Raw genomic sequence first — 22,588 nt, forward strand, 5'->3', positions numbered from 1 at the left:
TTTCAGCAATGTCATCTAAGTACCTAAGGGTCCACAGACTTCAAGAACTCATTCTTGGTGTACAAAAACTTGTTTAAAATACATATGGGATTTCCTTTCACTCTTCCCTTTCTTTTTCGATAAGATCATAGAACAAGTGCAATGCCTTTCCTCTCATGAATACAAAGTTCTCTGCCATTAGTGTTTGGGAAGTCCTTTTCCAAATCCCACAAAGTGAGTTGCTTTCAACAATGAGACCAAGATATGGTCGGGTTATCTGCCTCCCTTTCCTTTCCTCCTTGACAGACTCACCAATGTTCAAAGAGACTGCTTTGAATAAACAAATAATAATGGGAAGTTCGGATAATAAATATAATTTTAAATGCCTAATGAGGACTGGGAAGAACAATGTGAGAGTGTGCTTTGAAGGGTTGGGGAGCATGCATGCTCAGTTGTGTCCAACTCTTTTGCAACCCCTTGGACCGTAGCCTGCCAGGCTCTTCTGTCCATGGAATTCTCCAGGCAAAAATACTGGAGTGGGTTGCCATTTCCTCCTCCAGGGCATCTTCCCGACCCAGGGATCGAACCTGCGTCTTTTCTATCAGCAAGCATATTCTTTACTACTGGGCCACCTGGAAAGCCCCATGAAGAGTGTATTCTCCTGGAGTTCAGTAAAGGTACTGCCATCAAGGTAAATAAACTAAGACTGGGAAGAGTGTGATAACCTGTTTTGTAATGACGCTCTGTTGTGAAACATCACCATAGAACCAATAAGTACTAACATCACACTCTATTTCAAAGAGGCAACCAAACATAAATCATTTTAATTAATGGTGCAAGGAAGGCATATTAAAATTTAAATTCTTTCTGTTTTATTGTGCATTCTTTAAAAAAAAAATCAGGCTGCTCTCAAAGTAACTCAATAAAGGCACAAAGAGCCCTCCTCAACAATAAAAAACAAGTGCAATGTGGAAGCATTATTACTATTTAGAAAGAACAGCACAGCTGTTGCTGGCTAAGAAAATGATTCTATATAGCTGTAGTCAGATATATCCTCATCATGAAAGCCCAGCTTACTTGTAAGTAAATTGGGCTTTAAAAAGATAAGTTTTTAAAATGGTTTTTTAAAAAGATTTATGAGATCTTTATGCAATGTCTTAAATGTACTGAGGAAAAATGAGCTTGCAGTTTTCCCTTGTGGATGGAGAACTTTGGCCAAGGACACTAGAGCAAAGTGAACATTTATCATTTCCAGCATATTCAGATATTCATTTGCAGCTGGATAACACACTCTAATTGACAACACTCCAGAAAGTCTTTGTTTGCCACCTCATTAGCCTTACATCTGTAATTTTGCAGAATGCCCAGTTCTTCCAAATGATGCAACTAAAGGACGGTCAGTTCTGCTATCCTGGGAGTAAAACAAACCTGCCATAAACTCAACACATCTTATGAGCTAAGCAGTGATATAAACAGCCATATTTTCTGATATCTCCCTCATGATTCAATACATGATTGTTTTTAACTTCTCCCCTTTTTTAATCTAAGGAAAAGGAAGGATGCTGCTGACATCTTTGTTATAGAAAAGCAGTTGTAAAGGATGGATGTGAGGTTATTCAATGAGTAGGAAATAGAATCGTAAACAGGTTGTGAGAAATTACTTTACACAAAAATGAGAACTTCCCCCTTGATGGAATAGTTTGCAAACTCAACATACTCTATAGTTCACTAATGACAGTGCCTAAAAGTTCCAGCTTTGCATGAGGGTTCTACTATTATTACTACTATTACTACTACTACAAGATAAAGTTCTCCAAAGATCATTGATTTAGATCCTATTTGCCATGGAAAACCTAGGCATACAAAAGACACAAATATGTAACATTTTAATCTGTCTTTAATGATATCACCTGTCTCTTTTATCCTTGAATATACTCATGAAATGAATTGAAAGATTTAATATTTTAAAATAGCCTCATATTAAAAGCATCATTGGTAGCCAGATAGTCTATTTGGGGAGTTTTTTTCTAACCTTTTTTATTCTATGTTCCTCTTTGGCAATCTGATTATAGGGGACCAATGAACCCCTTCCTAGACTAAACAAGCTAAATTAAAATACATAGGATTAAAAGGAATCCAATTGTATTGAAATATAACTGTCAAATCTACTTTTAAAACAAGAAACCAGATCTGTGAAACAGAAATACTATGTACTTCTTTATTAATTCATCAAATAATGAAATATAATAGTAGGTTTAGGAACTATCATGATTTCTTAAAGTTTAATCGACTTACAATAGTTTTCCATGTATAGCATACTGGTTCAATATTTTTATATCATAGAAAGTTATAACAATATAACTATTTTGTCTGTTCCATACATTATATCCTCATGACTAATTTATCTTATAAATTGTATTCTGGACCTCTTAATCCCCTTTACCCATCCCTCACCCCTTCCCCTCTGGCAACCACTTGTTTGTTCTCTGTATCCATGTCTTCTTCTGTTTGGTTATATTTGTTCCTTTGTTTTGTTTTCTAGATTGCACAAATAAGTGGAAACATATAGTATTTGTCTTTCTCTCTCATAATCTTGAAATAGTGGTACGTATCTGAATATGAATGGGACTGTACTGGTTTCTACCATCAAATAACAAGCACCCTGAGAAAGCTGACCACCTTTTGCTGTCAATGGGTTCTAATAACATATATGTCTTGGATACTTCTTAAAATAGGAAACCTGTTTCTTCAACAAATCCCTGTCACTCTGAAACAGTGAGTAAATTCTACTCAGTATATAAAGTATTACGCATATTTACTTGACAGTTGACCCCAACAAAACAGAATGGTAACTCTAATTTTAAAGAACACATATGGGTTTTAACTGCCACAGAATCACTACAAACATTTTAAGAATATTTCCTTATCTCCCATCTTACAACTTCCTGCACTCCATAGACAGGTTTTGTAATGAGTTGATCCGAAAACATATTCCATAAGAATTCCCCAAAAGCAATAGCCCTGAGCAGTGATCCCCAGCTCTGGAGAATATCAGAATCATGTAGGGAATCTGTTAGATCTTTAATGCTGCAATAACAAATTACCACACACTTAGTGGCTTAACACAACAGAAATTTATATTCCTACAGTTCTAGATGCCAGGAGTCCAAACAGTCTTATAACTAAATTCTGGGGTCCTCAGAGCCAGTTCCTTCTGCAGACTCCAGGGGTTTCTCACTCCTTGCCCCTCCCAGCTCCTGGTGACTGCCAGCATTCCCTGCCCAGAAGCTTCATCGCTTTGGTCTCTGCCTCCACGGTCACACTGCCTTCTCCCCATCTGTGGTCTTATCTCCTCTGTCACCCTCTTATATGGGCACAGTGATGGTATTTAGAGCCAGCTAGGTCATTCTGGATGATGTCCCTATTTCAAGATCCTGAATTTAATTGTATCTGTAAAGTCTCTTTTGCCATAGAAGACAACAATCACGGACGCCTTACCATAGGGGCTATACTAAACCATACTGATCCCTGGAGATGTCTCACCCAACCACCCTTTCCCCTCAGAGAGAGACACCACAGATGAAAATCTGAGAGCAACTACTCTGAAAGCCTCCCAGTTACTACGAGCAGAAAAAAAAAAATCCGAGCTAAGACGTAGGTAACACTGTCATCTCTGAATCATTAATTAGATATCTGTGAAATTTTAATCTCTGAAAAATGAATGGTTAAATTATTTAACAAGATATTTTTTAAAAACATGAAATGATTCAATGAAGAATGTGTGACAGATATGGGTGCCTCTGTTCAGGGTTTTTTTCCATTCCAGGATTTCTATCTCGATAAGAGCTTCTAAGCATATGATTCCCAAGGAGGTGATGGCTGACATAGTCTAAATGTGCCTGAAAACAGACATTTTAAGCTGTTTAATCATATTTCAGTTGAAAGACTAAATGTTTGCCCCAGTACTTAAAAGACACTCAAACAAAAGAAATTTACACAACACCAAACTGAAATAAGGACTTCTCTGGTGACTCAGACAGTAAAGAATTGACCGGCAATGCGGGAAACCCAGGTTCGATCCCTAGGTTGGGAAGATCCTCTGGAGAAGGGAATTGCAACCCACTCTAGTATTCTTGCTTGGAGAATTCCATGGACAGAGGTTACAGTCCATGGGGTTGCAAAGAGTTAGACACAACTGAGTGACTAACACTAAGCTGAAATAAATGCATTTCATTTCCTATTAAAAAGAATTATTACCAGTAATAGCTGATAGTCAAAGTTCAAAATAATCCCTAATAATCGAACGTTAACAATTAACTAATCATATTCTAATACCAGTATTGTGAAAATATGTTCTCTAAACATAATCAAATAAATAAATATCCTGCAGTTGCACCATCATAGTACACCTTCTGTTATACTCAAGATCTTGTTTTTCATAAGGTTATGGTTTCTTTTGACCCTTCCTTTTCATATCACCTCCTCATCTTTCTCTGATTGATTTAGCTTACTTGTTATATTCCAACTCTCTATACTTTGTTAGAGATACTTTGCTCAGGCTATATCTTTTTTTTAAGTACAAATGTTAAAGGTTACACTCCATTTACAGTTATTACAAAATAATGGCCATATTCCTTGTGTTGTGTAATATATCCTTGTAGCCTAACTTATACCCAATAGTTTGTACTCCCCACTCCCCTCATCCCTATGTTGCCCCTCCCCTGCCCACCGCCATATCTAAGGCGCACTGTCTATTACTGGCTTATATTTCAATAGCTGATGGATCTCAGTTGGGTAAGACTTAATCCCCACCGGGACCAGATCTCAGCACCATGTACAGCAAGTAAAGCTTCTTTCAGGGGATCAGTGATCAAATCTTTCCAGTGTATTCTCCTCATCCCTGGGGTGAGTTCAAACTTCCTCAAAGACTTAGGAGGTTCGTGCCTAGATCCTAAACCATCTTTCACCACTCCTTTCCCTGGCACGCTAGACCTCAGCCTAGGACATCTCAAAGCACGTCTGAATAACTTGTAATTCCACACACACTTCATAGGGAATGTCCCTCATCAACTGCCAAAGTCTTGTTCAATATTCAAAATCAGTTTGGAATCGGCAGCTCCACCCAGTTTCCCTGAAACAATCCCTCAATTCTGGCAAATCCCTCTTTCCTTTGTGTTCCTGACATGTGTTGCTCCTGGCATACTCATGAATCTTCATTCTCACTTTCTCTACCATTCTGTGCTTCATATTAAAATATGAGTTTCCATATCATATGGTAGTCATTTCTGAACCCCTAATTCCAAGCCCAGCACTGGCTCAGATTACTAAGGGCTGAATGCAGAATTTTGCCTCTACTTTCTCTCTGCTTTTAAATCTGTGTTTTTAGGGAACATTTGTTCTGATTCATTTATGTGCTCAGTCGGTCAGTAATGTCTGATTCTTTGTGGCTCTGTGAACTGTAGCCCAGCAGGCTCCTCTGTCCATAGGATTTTCCAGGCAAGAATACTGGAGTGGGTTGCCATTTCTTACATTTTCTTACTGACCCAGGGATCGAACCAGCATCTCTTATATCTTCTGCATTGGCACGCGGGTTATTTACTACTAGTGCCACCTGGAAAGCCCAATTCATTTATTTTTAGATCTAAATGCAAGTTCATACTCAAGGCTAACTGCTCTGTAGTTATAGACTAAATGTAAAAATGTAAATGTAAAATATGGATGATTCTCTCTATTAAATAACTTTCAGAAATTAGTAAGCATTCATGATGTTTCTGTAAATAGGAAGCTCTCCTGACATCCTAAAAACACACCTTAATGGTGTCCCTCTCCACCCTGCATAAAGAAATATAATTCCTGATTCCCAATCTGCAGAGTTTCAGGGATGGAATGGATCTATTCTCACTACCTGATGATCGAAACCCCTCTATAACATCCCATGTGACGGTGAAGACTTCATTTGATTACATCAACTGTTGTAGTAAAAAAACTGCCTGCCAAACAGGAGACTTGGGTTTGATCTCTGGGTTAGGAAAATCCTCTGGAGAAGGAAATGGCAACTCACTCCAGTGTTCTTGCCTGGGAAATTCCACGGACAGAGGAGCCTGGCAGGCTACAGTCCAGGGTGTTGAAAAGAGTCAGACACAACTTAGCAACTGAGCAGGCATGCAGGAACCTCACAAAGAAGCCCAGTTCAGTCTTCTCACCTGTCCTTTTAAAAAACCATATACTTTGACACTTTTGAGCCCTCTGGTCAATATAAAAATGCAAAGTAACAAAAGAATGAAAAGCACCCCTGTGTATTTTAAATTTAAAAAGTAAGAAGTACAAATCACATTAAGGCACCTCTTTGCTTCTTAATTTGAGACTCAAGAAAGTTAGCTCGTCTAAGAATCACCATATCTAAGATAATCAAGATTACAACAGGAAACTGAGCAGAAATTGCTATGGCAGGAAACTGATTAGTTCAGCAAAGAGACAGGATGCTTCTTGTCTCTGCTGTTGTCTAAATTAATTCTGTGTCTCCTCCGTGGCCAACTGCTCTGATATAAAGGACTATAAAGTTGCCTCATGAAAGTGGACTGAAGTACAATGAATAATAAATGTAGAAGTAATACAAAGCACTGCCTGAAGCTGCAAGGAGTGGAAATCAGTCAGCAAGGGTGAGAGGGGAAAAGTCAGTCTAGTCATATTATGAAAAACACTACTGTGATCCACAAAACATAAAATTCAATATAAGGTGCTGATAAGAAGAGGATATCAAAATAGGTAGTGGGCATGCTTTGAAGGAGCGCTTCTTCAGAATAACCCTTTCTATGAAGCCTGAACAATCCAAGTTATATTGCTTGAAATGTGCTGATGTTTGTTACTCAGAGTTCCACCTTGTGACAGGCAGAATAATGGCCCCATAAACATGTCCATCTGCCAAAGCAGGAGACGTAAGAGATGCGGGTTCGATTCCTGGGACAGGATGATCCATTGGTGAAGGAAATGGGAACCCACTCAGGTATGTTTGCCTGGAGAACCCCACAGACAGAGGTGCCTGGAAGCCTACAGTCCATGGTGTCACAAAGAGTCAGACACAACTGAGCACACACACACATACAAGGATATCCACACTCTAATTCCCTGGAACTGTGAATAAGCTGTCTTCCAGGACCAAAGAGACCTTGCAGATGTGATTAGCATGAAGGATCTTGAGATGGGAGATTATACAGGCATGCATGCATGCGTGCATCAAGGTGGGTCCAACCTAATCACATGGTCCCTTGAGGTCCTTTCTCAGCTGGGTTTGGAGTCAGAAAGACATGTGACTACAGAAGAATGGTGACAAAGATGCAACATGCCTGGCTCTGAAGCTGGAGGAAGGGGCTTACTAGGCAAGAATGGAAGGAGCCCCTGTAAGCTGCAAAAAGCAAGGGAACAGATTCTCCTCTAGAGCACTAAGAGAGGAATGTATCACTGTCGATACTTTTCAGCTTAGTTTAGCCCAGCAAGACCCATGTTGGATCTGTGATTACATAACTGTTAGGTAATAAATTTGTGTTGCTTTAAGCCAGCAAATGTGTGGCAATTTGCTACAGTAGCACTAGAGAGCTTGTGTATATCCATGTTCTTTCAGAGGTTTTACTCAAGCGTGAAAAATGACACAACCTCAAACCAACTGTCATAACTTCAAAAGGACTGTTTCACAGATACCCTAACATTTGCAGGTGACTTATTTCTAAAATGTTTTTCCAAGAGGCAAACAAAAAGTCCTTAAATAGCGTATCTTTCAAAGAGATAATGAAACATTCAATAAGCAATGAAAACAAAACAAACCCCAAACCTGACAGATTATCAACCCCTCTCAATGAATCCAGTAGAAAATATCGTTCAATTTACTTGAAATTCTTTTGTACTTGAGTGGGAAACCCTTTATCCTGATCATCATTCCTACCTTCTTCTTCTCTTCTTCCCCTAAACCTGATTTTGAAGTGCTTCCTAGATGAAGTTTTATAGTAAATATTTATTGGCAGGCATGAATAGAATTTCTTACAATGATTAAAATATATAACTATTAAAATGTAATTTGCTAACTGAAACTTTGCTGTTGGTGAGCAATGTGGCACTGATTCATATTTCAGCCTTAATTTACACCTTGATGTTTAAAAAGAAAAAAAGGAGGACTGCAAATCCTTCTTACTTACCACTTTGCAGCAAAGGGGCCAAAACCACCACATCAGTCCAATACCCAAGAGCAGCAGTAACACCAAAATAGCAATGAGGGCTGCAATCCCACTAGACTGGAGGAAGCCGAAAACAAAAGCAAGGCAGTCAGCAAAGTCGACGGTCAAATCCCAAACATGTACTTTTTAAGGAAACATCAGAAAAAATGATAGGAAGCATCATAATGTTAAACCAGATTGCTAATATATTCCTTCACATTCTTTAAATTGTATAAATTATCTTACTGCTTATACTATATACTGCTGCTGCTGCTGCTAAGTCGCTTCAGTCGTGTCCGACTCTGTGCGACCCCACAGACGGCAGCCCACTAGGCTCCTCTGTCCCTGGGATTCTCCAGGCAAGGACACCAGAGTGGGTTGCCATTTCCTTCTCCAGTCCACAAAAGTGAAAAGTGAAAGTGAAGTCGCTCAGTCGTGCCCAACTCTTGGCGACCCCATGAACTGCAGCCCACCAGGCTCCTCCGTCCATGGGATTTTCCAGGCAAGAGTACTGGAGTGGGGCGCCATTGCCTTCTCTGATATTATATGCTACTTACATTATATTCCATTTTATTATATTTATATAATATACTAAATATAATCTATTTGTATTAAATTTCCTCATATTATACCTCATATATATTATGTTAAGACAGGCAAGGACAAGTATAAAACCCTCCCAAAGTGTCTGAAATTATACCTTAAAGAAAAATAGGAAAAGAATCACAATTTGGAGTTGTGTGAATGGTCCTGTCCTGTGTGTGCTGAGTTGCTTCAGTTGTGTCCAACTCTTTGCGACCCACCAGGCTCCTCTGTCCATGGGATTCTCCAGGCAAGAATATCGGAGTGGATTGCCATTAATACTCCAGGGATCAAACCACGTACTTTCCTCTCTTGCCTTGGCAGGCAGGTTCTCTGCCACTAGCACCACCTGGGAAGCCCCAGGAACAGTCCCTATGGTCCCTATCTTTTGTCTCTGGGAAAAGATCACTGTGGCTACAAGCGTGATTACCTCTAGGCAGAATTTATGCAGAATTTCCCCAGACGTTTTGATGATGGAGCATTACTTCTTCATATACTTAAATGGTAGGACAAGATGAATACCAAAACTCACCAAATAGGTGACAAACCATCAGCAATGGTTCTTGTTTGGCAAGTGGTACACGTTACCAATGAAAGGATGCAATTTTATGCATTCATATATCAGAGGGTCACCCATGGCAGTTCAAGTGCTACCCACTCTCAACCACAAGCCACACTGCTGTTCTTTCACTTCCTAATGATGAGCTTCTCCAGCTCTAACACCTCTGTCCTGGGCTCAGCCTCTACCTGCTTCATCTACTAACTACCTATTCATCCTACAGGGCGTAGCTAAAGCCACTTCCTCAGGAAGTCTTCCTCATACCTTCCGGCTAGAAAATACCCCTTCTTACTGTACATGGCATAGTTCTCTGAACCTTAAACTTTAGCACTTAGCACAATTTATTTGATTTGCTTACTTATTTATGATGAACTACAATTATTTAATCTGTCTTTTCTATACTCACCATGAGTTCTAGGAAACAGGACCTATTCCCAATCTACTTATCCAGGTATATTCCAGGCCTGGTATGTAAAACTATTTACTAAGAGAATGAACTCCAAATAAATGAGATGGCAAGAGCCACAAACACAAAGTGAAAGGTGCTCAGTCATATCCGACTCTTTGCAACCTCATGGAACTCCATGGAATACAGTCCTTGGAATTCTCCAGGCCAGAATACTGGAGTGGGTAGCCTTTCCCTTCTCCAGCAGATCTTCCCAACCCAGGAATTGAACCAGGGTCTCCTGCATTGCAGGCAAATTCTTTACCAACTGAGCTATGACACAAAGAAGAATACTTAATTTTTAGCACAGAGATCAATTTTCCAAGAGAACAAGGTGTCTCTTTCAAATGCTTACTCTCTGAGATTCCCAATAATCATGTTTTGTTTGTGTTTTTATTTTTTTTAAGAAAAGATTTCAAGGAAGGAAAAAAAAAAATCAATACATTCTCTCTGGGTGGGAATTTGGGTCCTTAAAGACAGGTTTTCAGAGATACACATCCTGAAATTCAAAACAAATAAAAAGTACAAGCCTAGAAATTAAGGCAAGAGTCACATTTATCCCAAGAGCTGATAGAGAGCCTGGAGCTGAAAGAGCAATACTCATCTTAGAATGGCCTCAGACTAACACTTAAGTGTTAGTCTGGATGTCTAATTTTAAGCAAGCTGTTTAATTCTTAGGGGACTCTGTTTTCTAATCTATACAATAATAAAGTCCCAAAGCATGAAATTATTTGTGGCAAAGTGATAACAAAGATATCTCTCTTAGAAAAGCACTGTGCACATTAACATATTTTTAAAGCTCTGAATGGTTTTGTAGTAGGAAAAAAAAAAAGTCCAACTTACATCAGCACAAATCAATTTTTTTCTCATAACATTATCAATATCCTACAGAACTAGGATCCCCCAGTATCCATTTGGGGAAATGCTAGGATTGATCAAAAAGCTAAAAGACTTTTGGATGTTGAAGTAACAATTTTTCTTAGTAATTTAGAACATTTTATGATGGAATTTGAATTGTAATGTATAATAACTTACACACAAAGAGATACCGATCTTTATGTAGATATGCTTGGATGCATATTCCCTCAGTTGTGTCTGATTCTTTGCAACCCCATAGAGTGTAGTCTTCCAGGCTCCTCTGTCCATGGAAGTTTCCAGGCAAAAGAATACTGGAATGGGTTGCCATTTCCTACTCCAGGGGATATTTCCGACCTAGGGATTAAACTTAAGTCTCCTGCATTGCTAGGTGTGTTCTTTACCACTGAGCCGCCAGAGAAGCCTCTTTATGTAGATAGTTATTTGTAAATAACTGAAGAAGAGAAGAGAAGGTAGTTTTCAAAAGTATTACTTTAAGGAGCGTTAGCAAAATATTCTTTGAATAGCTTATCAGAAAAATCTTGAAACGTGAGTCACAGTTTCCCTGTATCATCTGTTAGTATATCACAGTGTGAAAAAAAAAAAAAAAAGAGAGAGAGGAGAGAGAGATAACCATACAGTGACTTGGAAACTATCTCCAAACAAATCAGTTTTCAAAGACATTGATTATTAACTGCATTTCAATTTTAATAAATCCACTAAAGATAACTTTAAAAATAATTCTCAGGGCAACACAGACCATAAAACATGCACTGACTTCAGAAATTTTAGGAGAAGATTAACAATCAAGTGTATACACGAACAATGAAAGCCATCCTTTGCTTTCTAATTTTGCATCTGGATATAAGAGGGAATAACCATACAAGTTATTTATATAACTGATGTTAGATTGCAAATTAACCAAAACAGACACCACCAAAATATCACCTAGAATCTTTGACTTGTCCTGTAATCTATTCTCAGAAGACAACAAAAATAAGTACAGAAACTTCACATTACATATACAATCTTCATAAAGCTCTATTATTTACTATTAGCCCATTCTTAAGGCACTTGAAGATGCTACTACATGGTATTTACCATAACACATTAATTTTAATTTTAAGAAATGAAAAGACATGCAGTCATCTAGCAACTTCTTGATGTGCAGTTTGATATAATTAAAGTGTGAAATCAAAATGTATTTATTGATGTAGCCTAAACATCTAAGTCAATGTCTTGCAGATAGAAATTTGTGTGTGTATATGTGTGTGTATCAGTGAGAGACAGAAGACAAATACATTATAGAAAATGTTCAGGTAATTATCTAAGTTCTCTGTCCTCAAAACCAAAGGAAGTAATTCAGAGCACACATCAGGATACTTATGAAAGCCCTCAAAGGGCATCTCTCTACACGGAATTCCAAACATTCATGAACAAATCATGCAATGATTACACTAAGCTCTGAAATCTAGACAAACAAGAACATAACAGGAAAAGAATGTCAATGGAATACATAGAAAACTATGATATCCTATGGGAGAAACGTTGTCAAATGTGTTAAATTCATGATCCCACCTTTAAGCTCTTACATAAGACATCCCCAATCTGTGACTGTTCATGTATGGAGTGAACACAACGTTCCCCCCAGACCTTTCCCATATGAGGATCAAGCCATAGTGTCCATGAAAATGGCTCACCATTTGGCTCTGCTCACAGATTCCAAAAGGGTACTATGAACATTTGTTTTCCCCTTCTCTTAGAATTCAAATCCTATGTTCAGAAATAAAGACATGAAACTAGAGGGTGTGAATATGCTACAAGTTTAGTGGTTAGTGTTTTTTTTTTCCTCCTTTCTACAAATGTGTCATGAGCAGGAAATTCAGAAAATCATACTGACAGAATATAAAGTAGATGGGCTAGCCATGACAGGCAGTCAAAATTCTTGCATTTTCTTTCAAAAATGTCCCTGAGAGGAACACTCGCAAAACACTGTGCACATCCAGATGTAAATATCATTTGGTATAATATCATCTCAACTGATTCTGAAGATTAGTATACAAGAAAACTATGAAAATATACACTTTTCACAGACCTACAGACTTACTCTTTATCATATTTAAGTTAAGCATGATGGAGAACAGGTCACAGTAAACAAAGAACTGAATGCAACTGGAACTTGCCATAAACACTTCCCTGGATGCCCCAGTCCCAGACATTAGCTCAGTTAACTGGATGCAGATCCAGGCTTCCACAGTTCCTTTGTTTTGATTTCCCAGAGCCATTATCAGAACATGAAAGACCTCAGCAATGAAAGGGAAATAATTCTGTAATTCAGATAACTTTATAAACAAATTGAGGAAAAAGGTCAAACACATAGGCTTCAGTTCTATGAGCAGACACTGTGCTGCAAAGTGCAAACTTCAAAGTCAGATGAAACCAGATCTGATTAGACAGAGATCTGTATCATATGGAGAATCTAAAAGCTTCTCACTTCTGTTTAGGTGTGATGCTCTTTAAACAGTAGAAAGTTTAAAAGCTGCCAAAGCTATGTTGTGCAAGTCTTCATGAAGCCCGCAGGTTAGCTAGAGTGACAACCCTTGAACACACAATCAGAAATGTGAGGAGGATGGAAAGATGGTACAATAGAAACAGGGCAAAGAAGGACCTAGCCTGCACTGGGGTTCTCAGAGGACCTCCTGGGGAAGAATAAGAAAGCCTGGGAAGAAGTGGGGGTCTAACGAGTGGCTTCTTGCAAGCACAAGAAAAGACAACTTTTGGCTGGAAAACAGAATCTGAGGAGACCTGAAGCAACTGAAGAAACTAATGAAACACAAATTTCTGGAAAGCAGGAATCCTCTTTATTACACAGAGAATTGGGTTGTTCGGTTGTTTGGGTCAATACCTAACAAATTTGTTGGATGACCTTCCAAGTGGCCATCTGTTGGATCAATTCTTCCTAACTATAGTTCTGAATATGTAGCATTTTCAGATGTCTACAAAGACAAGTTAGCTGAGGAGGCCAATTAGAGACTCAGTACCTTGGGGTTTCCCTGGTGGCTCAAATGGTAAGAAATCTGTTTGCAGTGCAGGAGACCCAGGTTTGATCCCTGGGTTGGGAAGATCCCCTGCATAAATTATGGTAATCCACTCCAGTATTCTTGCCTGGAGAATTCCATGAAGAGAGGAGCCTGGCTGGCTACAGTCCATTGGTTCACAAAGAGTTGAACACAACTGAGCGACTCATACTAACTAACTAACTCACGTGTTGGTCAAGGCTGTGAAGCCAAAACTTTTTTAAAGTTTCAGTTGGGGACAGAATCCTGAGCTTGATTTGGGGGTAAAAGGAATATATTTTATTTTCTAGTTGTCCTGGACGCATTCAGTCTTTGAACTTTATCTGCATCTAATTTCCTTTTCTTCATTCAAAGCAAGCTATAAGGTACAATGAAAAACTTTACTCTGCCAAACAGATGTGAAATTCTAGTCATTAAAGAAGTATAAAAACAAATCAGAGTTACTACTGTACTTGCAAAATAACTACAAGAAAAGATGAATCACTCAAAAATTTCAAAACTTTGTGAATAGCATGTTGCAATCTATCTAGAAAATAATTAATCACAGCAACCACATTAGAATAAAACAGAAACAGAAGAGGGGAACTAGATCTCCACAACTTCATTTCCATGAGTTCAGAGCTTGGGAAAGAAAAAAAAAAAGAGTCATAAGGGTGATGATTTAATTTCTGGATTCTTTTGAAATATTCTATATCAGGCCAAATCAGCTCATCAATTTCATAAGATACCTAGCAAGCTAAAACAAATATTTTACATTACTATATAGCTGGAAAAATTGAAAGAAAAATATATTACATGAAATTCAAAGGTTAGTGTACATAGTTGGTTGAACACAGCCATGGCCATTTGTTTATCTATCTATAGCTGCCTTTGCGCTAATGGAAGAGTTGAGTAGTACAACTGTATTGCCATCAAAGCTGAAAATAATTACTATCTGACCTTTTACAAAAAAAAAAAAATTGCCAACCTTTATCTTACATAAATCAGATCAGGACCTGGATATGAATGGAAGATTGTGCAACAGGGGCAGACAGACAGGTTCAATTCTCACTTCTAGCATTTACTCGACTATGAAACGGAGCAAATAATTTAACCTCCAGAGTCTCCAGGCTCCCAGTCTCCCCTTTCTTGGGGGCAGTGAAGGCTGAAATCATTTAATATTCTGCATCAAGCTGTGTGTACCCTACTGAGAGTTAGATCCACTTATGAGAGGAAGCACCTTCTACTGTGTTTGCATATATGGGCACTAAAGATGGGAGATGGCTCTCTGTGTTCCTAAGTTTTCTCATCTGTAAAATTAAGATCATAATAACAGCCTTCTCTTCAGTCGTGAGAATTAAATCATAAAGTGCTGAGCACATGTGCAAGGCTTAGCACAGTGTCTGGAACATATCTCTTGCTCAGAAAATACATTCTTAATATATTATTCTAAAAGAATCAGAAGCGCAGTGGTTCCAAAGGGGAGAACAAATATCTCTCACTGCATTTTTAAAAACAGAGACACATTTAGGAGACCTTCTGAGACAAATGAAGAGAATGGATTCCCTGAGGGCTTCCCTGGCCGTCCAGTAGTTAAGACTCTGTGCTTCCAAAGCAGGGGACACGGGTTTGATCCCTAGTCAGGGAACTAAAATCCCACATGCTCCCTGTTCATGGCCAAAATTAACAAAAAAAAAAAGAGAGAGAGAGAGAGAGAGAACAGACAGCCTAAGTCTAAGCCCTCCTCAGACCCTAAGGTTAAATCTAAACCTTAGTATCCCCACTTCAAATATATAGGTACAGTCATTCATTCCTTTAACAAATAATTTTGGAGCACCTGCCTTGTGTAAGCACCAGGCACCAAAAGGGAGGCAGTGAGCAAGCCACAGACTGCAGAGAGAGGCAGAGAAGTAAACAGGAAATTACAAACCAGTGACATAAGTGCCTTAGTAGGACTGAGCCCAGATGCTCCTGGAGAACAGAGGGGATTCTTTATTCGTGGGATTTCCACAAGGATTAATCAACTGTTAAGGCAATGGTATTTTATTTGGTGTGACTTTCAAATGCCTATGAAGAGCCAAAGACATCTTCCTAGAATGAATAAGATTACTAACCTAATTAACAATATCTGAATATTTCAAAATATTCCCTAATTATCATATCCAAATACGCCTGAAAGGCTAGGCATCACATAAATACAATGCCCACTATTTATTATATCATAGTGTTACCCACTGTCCTCTTCTATTCTGAATAGAGATACAACGCACACATCCACTGGTCCTTTCTCATCAGCTCCAGTCTCAGTTTCCATATCAATAAAATGGTAATATTACTGCCATCCACAAGAAGAAGAGGGCAGCAGAGGATGAGATGGTTAGATAGCATTGCTGACTCAATGGACATGAATATGAGCAAATTCCGGGAGAGAGTGAAGGACAGGGGAGCCTGATGTGCTGTAGTGTGTGGGGTTGCAGAGTTGGACATGACTTAGTAACAACAAAACCAGACATATTTGAGCTTGAATAAAAACAATAATTAAATCTAATGAGAAAAAAAAGAAACATCCCGTGGTTATGTAAGTAAATAGTTATGTTGTACATCTTAAATTTATACAGTGCTATATGTCAATTATATTAATAAAACTAGAAAGAAAAAACTCTCTAAACTTTGTCTCTATGGAGTTAAGCTCTCATGAACATAGAAGATTTTCTTTCCTTCATTCATTTTTAATACTGACATCTCTGTGTACCAAAGCTAAGGAACCACAGACTTGTAGGATGAACTCTAAGCTCTTTCTTTCCAGGTTGTTGATAATCTAATCTAAATGTTCTATTTCCAAGCTTTCCTTCCACTGTTTTTACTCCAACCAGAATGATCCTAAGACAAGACATGGAGTCCAAGACCCTCTGCTGCACAGTGCTGCAATGCTTGTACCTAAGCCTCTCCTCTGGAGAAGGCAATGGCACCCCATTCCAGTACTCTTGCCTGGAAAATCCCATGGATGGAGGAGCCTGGCGGGCTGTAGTCCATGGGGTCACTAAGAGTCAGGACATGACTGAGCAACTTCACTTTCACTTTTCACTTTTGTGCACTAGAGAAGGAAATGGCAACCCACTCCAGTGTTCTTGCCTGGAGAATCCCAGGGACAGAGGAGCCTGGTGGGCTGCCGTCTATAGGGTTGCACAGAGTCAGACACGACTGAAGTGACTTAGCAGCAGCAGGAAGCCTCTCCTCCAACAACAAAATACAAAGAAACTGTAAGGGACTAAAAATAACCGAGTGCATGCATGGTTAGGGTAAATTTTGGACAAAAGATACAAAGAGACCAAAAAAACGAACTGCCACTTCTGAAGAGTTGGAACAAAAGCAGGGTACTGCCCATGCCCCTGGCATACAACACCACCTAAGGGGTGGGCAACCACCTAAGCCACCTCACTGGCCCAACCCCTGGACCACCACTACTCTCATCCCATAAAAGGGACAAACTCCCTGCCCAGCAAGCAGGAAAGCAGAGGAACTTATTGTTTGTTCTCGTTCCCCCTTGCTGCAACAAGGGCCCCAATAAAACCTTGCCTGAATTTCTTGTCTAGCCTCTGATCAATTTCTATTGATGAAGGAGGCCAAGAACCCTGGTGGGTAATAATCCTTTTAAAACACTGTCATACCATGTCATCTCCGTGGATGGTGACTGCAGCCATGAAATTAGAAGACGATTACGTCTTAGAAGGAAAGCTATGACAAACCAAGTGTATTAAAAAGCAAAGACATCACTTTGACAACAAAGGTCCATATAATCAAAGTTATGGTCTTTCCAGTAGGCACGTACAGATGTGAGAGGTGGATCATAAAGAAGGCAGAGTGCCAAAGAATTGATGTTTTTGAACTGTGATGCTGAAGAAGACTCTTGAGATTCCCTTGAACAGCAAGATCAAATCAGTCGATCCTAAAGGAACTCAATCCTGAATATTCTTGGGAAGGACTGACATTGAAGCTGAAGTTCCAATACTCTGGCTACCTGATGCAAACAGCTGACTCACTGGAGAAAACCCTGATGCTGGGAAAGATGGAAGGCAGAAGGAGAAGACGGAAACAGAGGATGAGAGGGTTGGATGGTATCACTGATTCAATGGACATAAACTTGGCCAAACTCCAGGAGATGGTGAGGGATGGGGCAGCCTGCCGTGCTTCAGTCCATGGGGTCACAAAGACTCAGAAAGACTTGGCATTGAACAACAACAACAACCATGTCACCTTCCAATGGCTCCCTGTTTCATTCAGAAGAAAAACTCAAGTCCTTACAATGACTTATAAAACCTACTATGATCTCTCCCCTCCCTCTACTCTCTTCTACCCATCTCAAGCCTCCTTCTCCCCTAGCTGCCTTTACCCTGCACACTGGCTGCCTGTTCCTCTTTAAGCCAGCCAGGTACAGTCCCACCTTAGGCTCTGTTTTAGCTGCTCCCTCCGCATAAACACTCTTCCCTTACATGGTCTTCAAGGCTTAGTCCCTCACCTTCCTCAAGTCTTCCCTCAAATCTCTTCTCAGTGGAAATGACTGAGATCCCTTGTTTAATATTATGACATGTCTCCACACTCTCTCTCCATCTTTGACACAACTAATGTCCCTTTTTTCTGAAATAACCTTACTGTTAAACCACCTCTGGTCATATTCAGTTCAGTCGCTCAATCATGTCCAACTCTTTGCGACCCCATGGACTGCAACACACCAGGCCTCCCTGTTCATCACCAACTCCTGGAGTTTACTCAAATTCATGTCCATTGAGTTGGTGATGCCATCCAACCATCTCATCCTCTGTTGTCCCCTTCTCCTCCCACCTTCAATCTTTCCAAGCATCAGGGTCTTTTCCAATGAATCAGTTCTTTCCATCAGGTGGCCAAAGGATTGGAGTTTCAGCTTCAGCATCAGTCCTTCCAATGAATGTCCAGGACTGATTTCCTTTAGGATGGACTGGTTGGATCTCCTTGCAGTCCAAGGAACTCTCAAGAGTCTTCTCCAACACCACAGTTCAAAAGCATCAATTCTTTGGTGCTAATCTTTCTTCACAGTCTAACTCTCACATCCATACATGACCACTGGAAAACCATAGCCTTGACTAGGCAGACATTGGTTGGCAAAGTAATGTCTCTGTTTTTTAATATGCTGTCTAGGTTAGTCATAACTTTTCTTCGAAGGAGCAAGTGTCCTTTAATTTCATGGCTGCAGTCACCATCTGCAGTGATTTTGGAGCCCAAAAATATAAAGTCTGTCACTGTTTCCACTGTTTCCCCCATCTATTTGCCATGAAGTGATGGGACCAGATGCCATGATCTTGACTCCCCTGAAAACAAGCAAGACCTAGAAAGACTTCCTCTTTCTAGGAAGCATACAACCTATAAATTCCAAATGGGTCATATAACTTTAGCATCCCTGCACATGGCAACTGTGTATGGTTATAGGATCCAGATAAAGATCCTATAACCACACTTGAGTGGAAGAGAGGTTAAAAAAAAAAAAAAAGCAGCTGGAGGTGCAGAATAGGAGGGATGGAGAAAGAATACCATTTCAGTGAGGGAACACTGAGAAACCATAAACCACAAATGTTTGTAATCTCAACCACATCCTGAGGGACCAGAAAATATACAAACTGCAACACCCACAAAATCTACAAATTGCAACATGAATTGAAGATGAAAAGGCAGAGGTTGGGGGCCGGGGGGGAGGGCCTAGCTATTTTTAAAATAAAAAAATGAAAACAAGTGTTAAAAAAGAGGCATCCAGGGAATTCAATAATGACCCAAGAGTCCATATGGATGCTGTTTCCCTGCGATGTTTTCTTACAAGAAGAAATAAACTATTTCTATACAGATAATATTGAGTGGCCTTTTTTTTTTCTGGAGGAAGGATGTCTCTCAAAGTAAAAGATCAAAATGTAAAACCATCTTATGAAATCATGAGATGTGGGACAATGTTTAGGTTTGGGATTTTGGTCTTTTGAAGGGCAGGAAATTTTTTTTTTCTCTGATTTATTTATTTTTTACAAAGAAAACGCAATTATAAGACTAATAGCCATGTGATCAGTTCCTTTTAATGCTTTGTGTTTTCATGTTCAACAATTTAGTATCAAGACTTAAACCAAAAAAATTAAGGAAAACATCGTCTTATTAATGGAATTTATATATCAAAATACTGCATTTTAGGTCTACTATTATCTATGATACAAAACTATCACCTCAATTAAATTATAACTTCAATATAGTTTCAAGCCAAGATATTATCAAGCTTTCAAAATCAAATTCCTTACTCATGAGAAAATACCAACATTAAAATGGACAAAATAATAAGCTCACTCATTAAGATGCACTAATAATTTCAAAAACATGATAAATGTCTTAGATACTACAATGCAACCTTCATTAAGAGAAGACATTACTTTCTTTATAGTTATTGTTTTAATAAAAAAAATAGCTTCATTTGGAAATCATTCTCCTACCTTATTCTGATACGACTTTCCAATTTTATAAATATCAAAACACAACGTATACTCTCTTAAAATCCCCTTTAAAATGAAATTAAAGGAAAATGCAAAACAATCTTGTAATGGTCTTCAGTGTTACTGTTTGTACTTTATTGTAGTATGCAGCAACACTGAAACACCATAAATTATTTCTGGGTAGAGTTATTTTTAAAAGGTAACTGTGTGCAAACTGTGACTTACACATTCTGTGGCTGTGACTATTAGTGAACTCGAGATGACAGACTTTCCTTCATTAAAACTCACTGAAACATGAAGCGTTCTGAAAGAAAATGAAGAAACAATAATTAACAACGAATTAAAAAGTAGAGCTTTGTGGGAGATTTTTCTTTCTTTAAATAATTCAAAAGTAACCAGAAAGTCTACTTTAAAAGTCAAGTGCCTGATCAGTTATCTTAGCTTTTTTCTTTCTTAGTTCCAGTTTTATGATTGTCCTTTTAGTTTAAAAATGCTATTTTTCTGACAAAAATTTAATTCAGAAGAATTCCTTAATGCAGAAAAATGCTGAGATTTTTCAGATTCACAAAAATCTTTTTAAAAAGGAGAAAAATCGTTCCATCCCATTTCGCTTTTCCTTATCTGTAGATAGTACAATTATTACAAGATCTTTCTTTAAGAATACAAAAATAACCAGCCATTCAAAGATAAAATACAGAGAAAGTGATAATTAAAGACAGAGATAAGCTGAATGGAAAAAAATAATACATTTAAATATCTGTAGGCATTTGTTGCAAATACCCAAGATTTTAACATATCCTGAAAAAGGCAGAGAAAAGACAAAATAATTTTTGTCCATTGCTGAGAACTACTATAAATAAAATACAGCTCTCATTTTGAAAATATGATTTAAATTATAATTTAAAATAATTAAAATTTCATTAATTCAAGTTTTATTATAGTAATTCATTAATTGGGATCAGTTGGTAATTTTTTTTTTCATAGCTTTGAGAAGACGGCAACCCACTCCAGTATTCTTGTCTTAGAAATCCCATAGACAAAGAAGCCTGGTGTGTTAAAGTCCATGGGGTGGCAAGAGCCAGACAGAACTTAGTGACTAAACCACAAGAAGATATCAAAGGGGGAACAGTGACAAGGAAATTTTAAAGGAAACAGCTCTTTTCCAAAAGAGTTTACAAAGTATATTATCTATAATAATCAATATACCAAGAAAACAAAGCTATCCATTCATTAAAGTGAAATAGGGAACATTTTGTTAATCCAGCTTCTATACCACAACCATACCCCAGTGTTCACAAAATATTCTAAATTCTAAGAATTAATAGCCAGAAACTTTGCCTTAATTACTTTGGATTAGTAGAATCTTACTAAATTTATTAGAGTTCTACTCTAGGCCTTGAATTGTGTGTCAAACACTGTTAGTTATAGACAGAATAAAACAGAAGCAATCTCAAGCCACTGGTAAGATTTTCAATAATGATGCCAGAGATGACAAATATTATTCAGTTCCTGCCAAATACTATCCTGGGCATTTTATGATATTATCTCATTTAATTCTTATAACTCTTAAAGTAGAGATTCACAATTTATAGCTGAGGTACATAAGGCCCCAAAATGCTAATTACCTTGTCCAAAGTGGTAAAGACAGGATTCTTACAAATTTCGAGTTCTTTCCATTATACCGGTGAGGCTTGAAGAAATGAAAGTTCTTATTGGGTTTTTCTTTTTTATTATTCTCTCAATGTGATATGTAGCTTGGGTTTTTACAGTGCTAGAGTCTCCAGGAAAGATAAAACTAGTAAACATCTAGCTAAACTCTTCTTCAAAATTCAGGATAACTCTTATTAAAAATATTCCCTGTAAATTATTCCCTTTAAAACATCTTGTTTTTAAAAATATGTTTAACTAAATCCAGAAACAAGCAAGAACATAGGGTGTTCATGTCAATGTTACTGAACTTCTATGAACTTCCAACACAGAATGAGAAATGGTTTATTTAAGAAGGCAAACTTAAAATTTCTTGCTTATTCTGCAGAATTGAGTGCCTTGTTTTGTTTTGCTTTTATGAAGTCTAAGCATAGTTGAATCCAAAAATCATGTTTCCTAGATCTTAATTCCTCCACTCTAAAGACTGCACCAGAAAGCATATAACACAGAAGGCATGGTTTTGGTTTTGGGGAAGATTTATTTGAGTCATAACACTGTGTGACTGTTGCAGAAATCTTATTGATTCAACTCTGAAGGGCTCAGTAGACATTGACATAAATTGTTTATAATCTGGCAGGTAGAACTCACCAGACATGAACCAGTTCTCTAATTAACAAAGTTCAGTTCTGTTCAGTTCAGTTCAGTCGCTCAGTCGTGTCTGACTCTTTGCGACCCCATGAATTGCAGCACGCCAGGCCTCCCTGTCC

At 38.3% G+C, this 22,588-nt stretch overlaps 1 protein-coding gene across 1 annotated transcript in view; it reads right to left on the reverse strand.

Moving 5' to 3' along the window:
- ANTXR2 (ANTXR cell adhesion molecule 2) overlaps positions 1-22,588 on the reverse strand; it is a 181,661-nt gene that overhangs the window by 94,113 nt on the left and 64,960 nt on the right. Inside the window, exons 11-12 of the mRNA XM_040237178.1 lie at positions 20,400-20,478; positions 8,166-8,261 (exon numbers count right to left, since the gene is read on the reverse strand). Coding sequence (XP_040093112.1) covers positions 8,166-8,261; positions 20,400-20,478 — 175 coding nt within the window. The remainder of the gene's footprint in view (positions 1-8,165; positions 8,262-20,399; positions 20,479-22,588) is intronic.

The sequence above is a fragment of the Oryx dammah genome, unplaced genomic scaffold, assembly GCF_014754425.2.
Source record: "Oryx dammah isolate SB20612 unplaced genomic scaffold, SCBI_Odam_1.1 HiC_scaffold_3, whole genome shotgun sequence".
In the NCBI taxonomy this organism is placed as follows: domain Eukaryota; kingdom Metazoa; phylum Chordata; class Mammalia; order Artiodactyla; family Bovidae; genus Oryx; species Oryx dammah.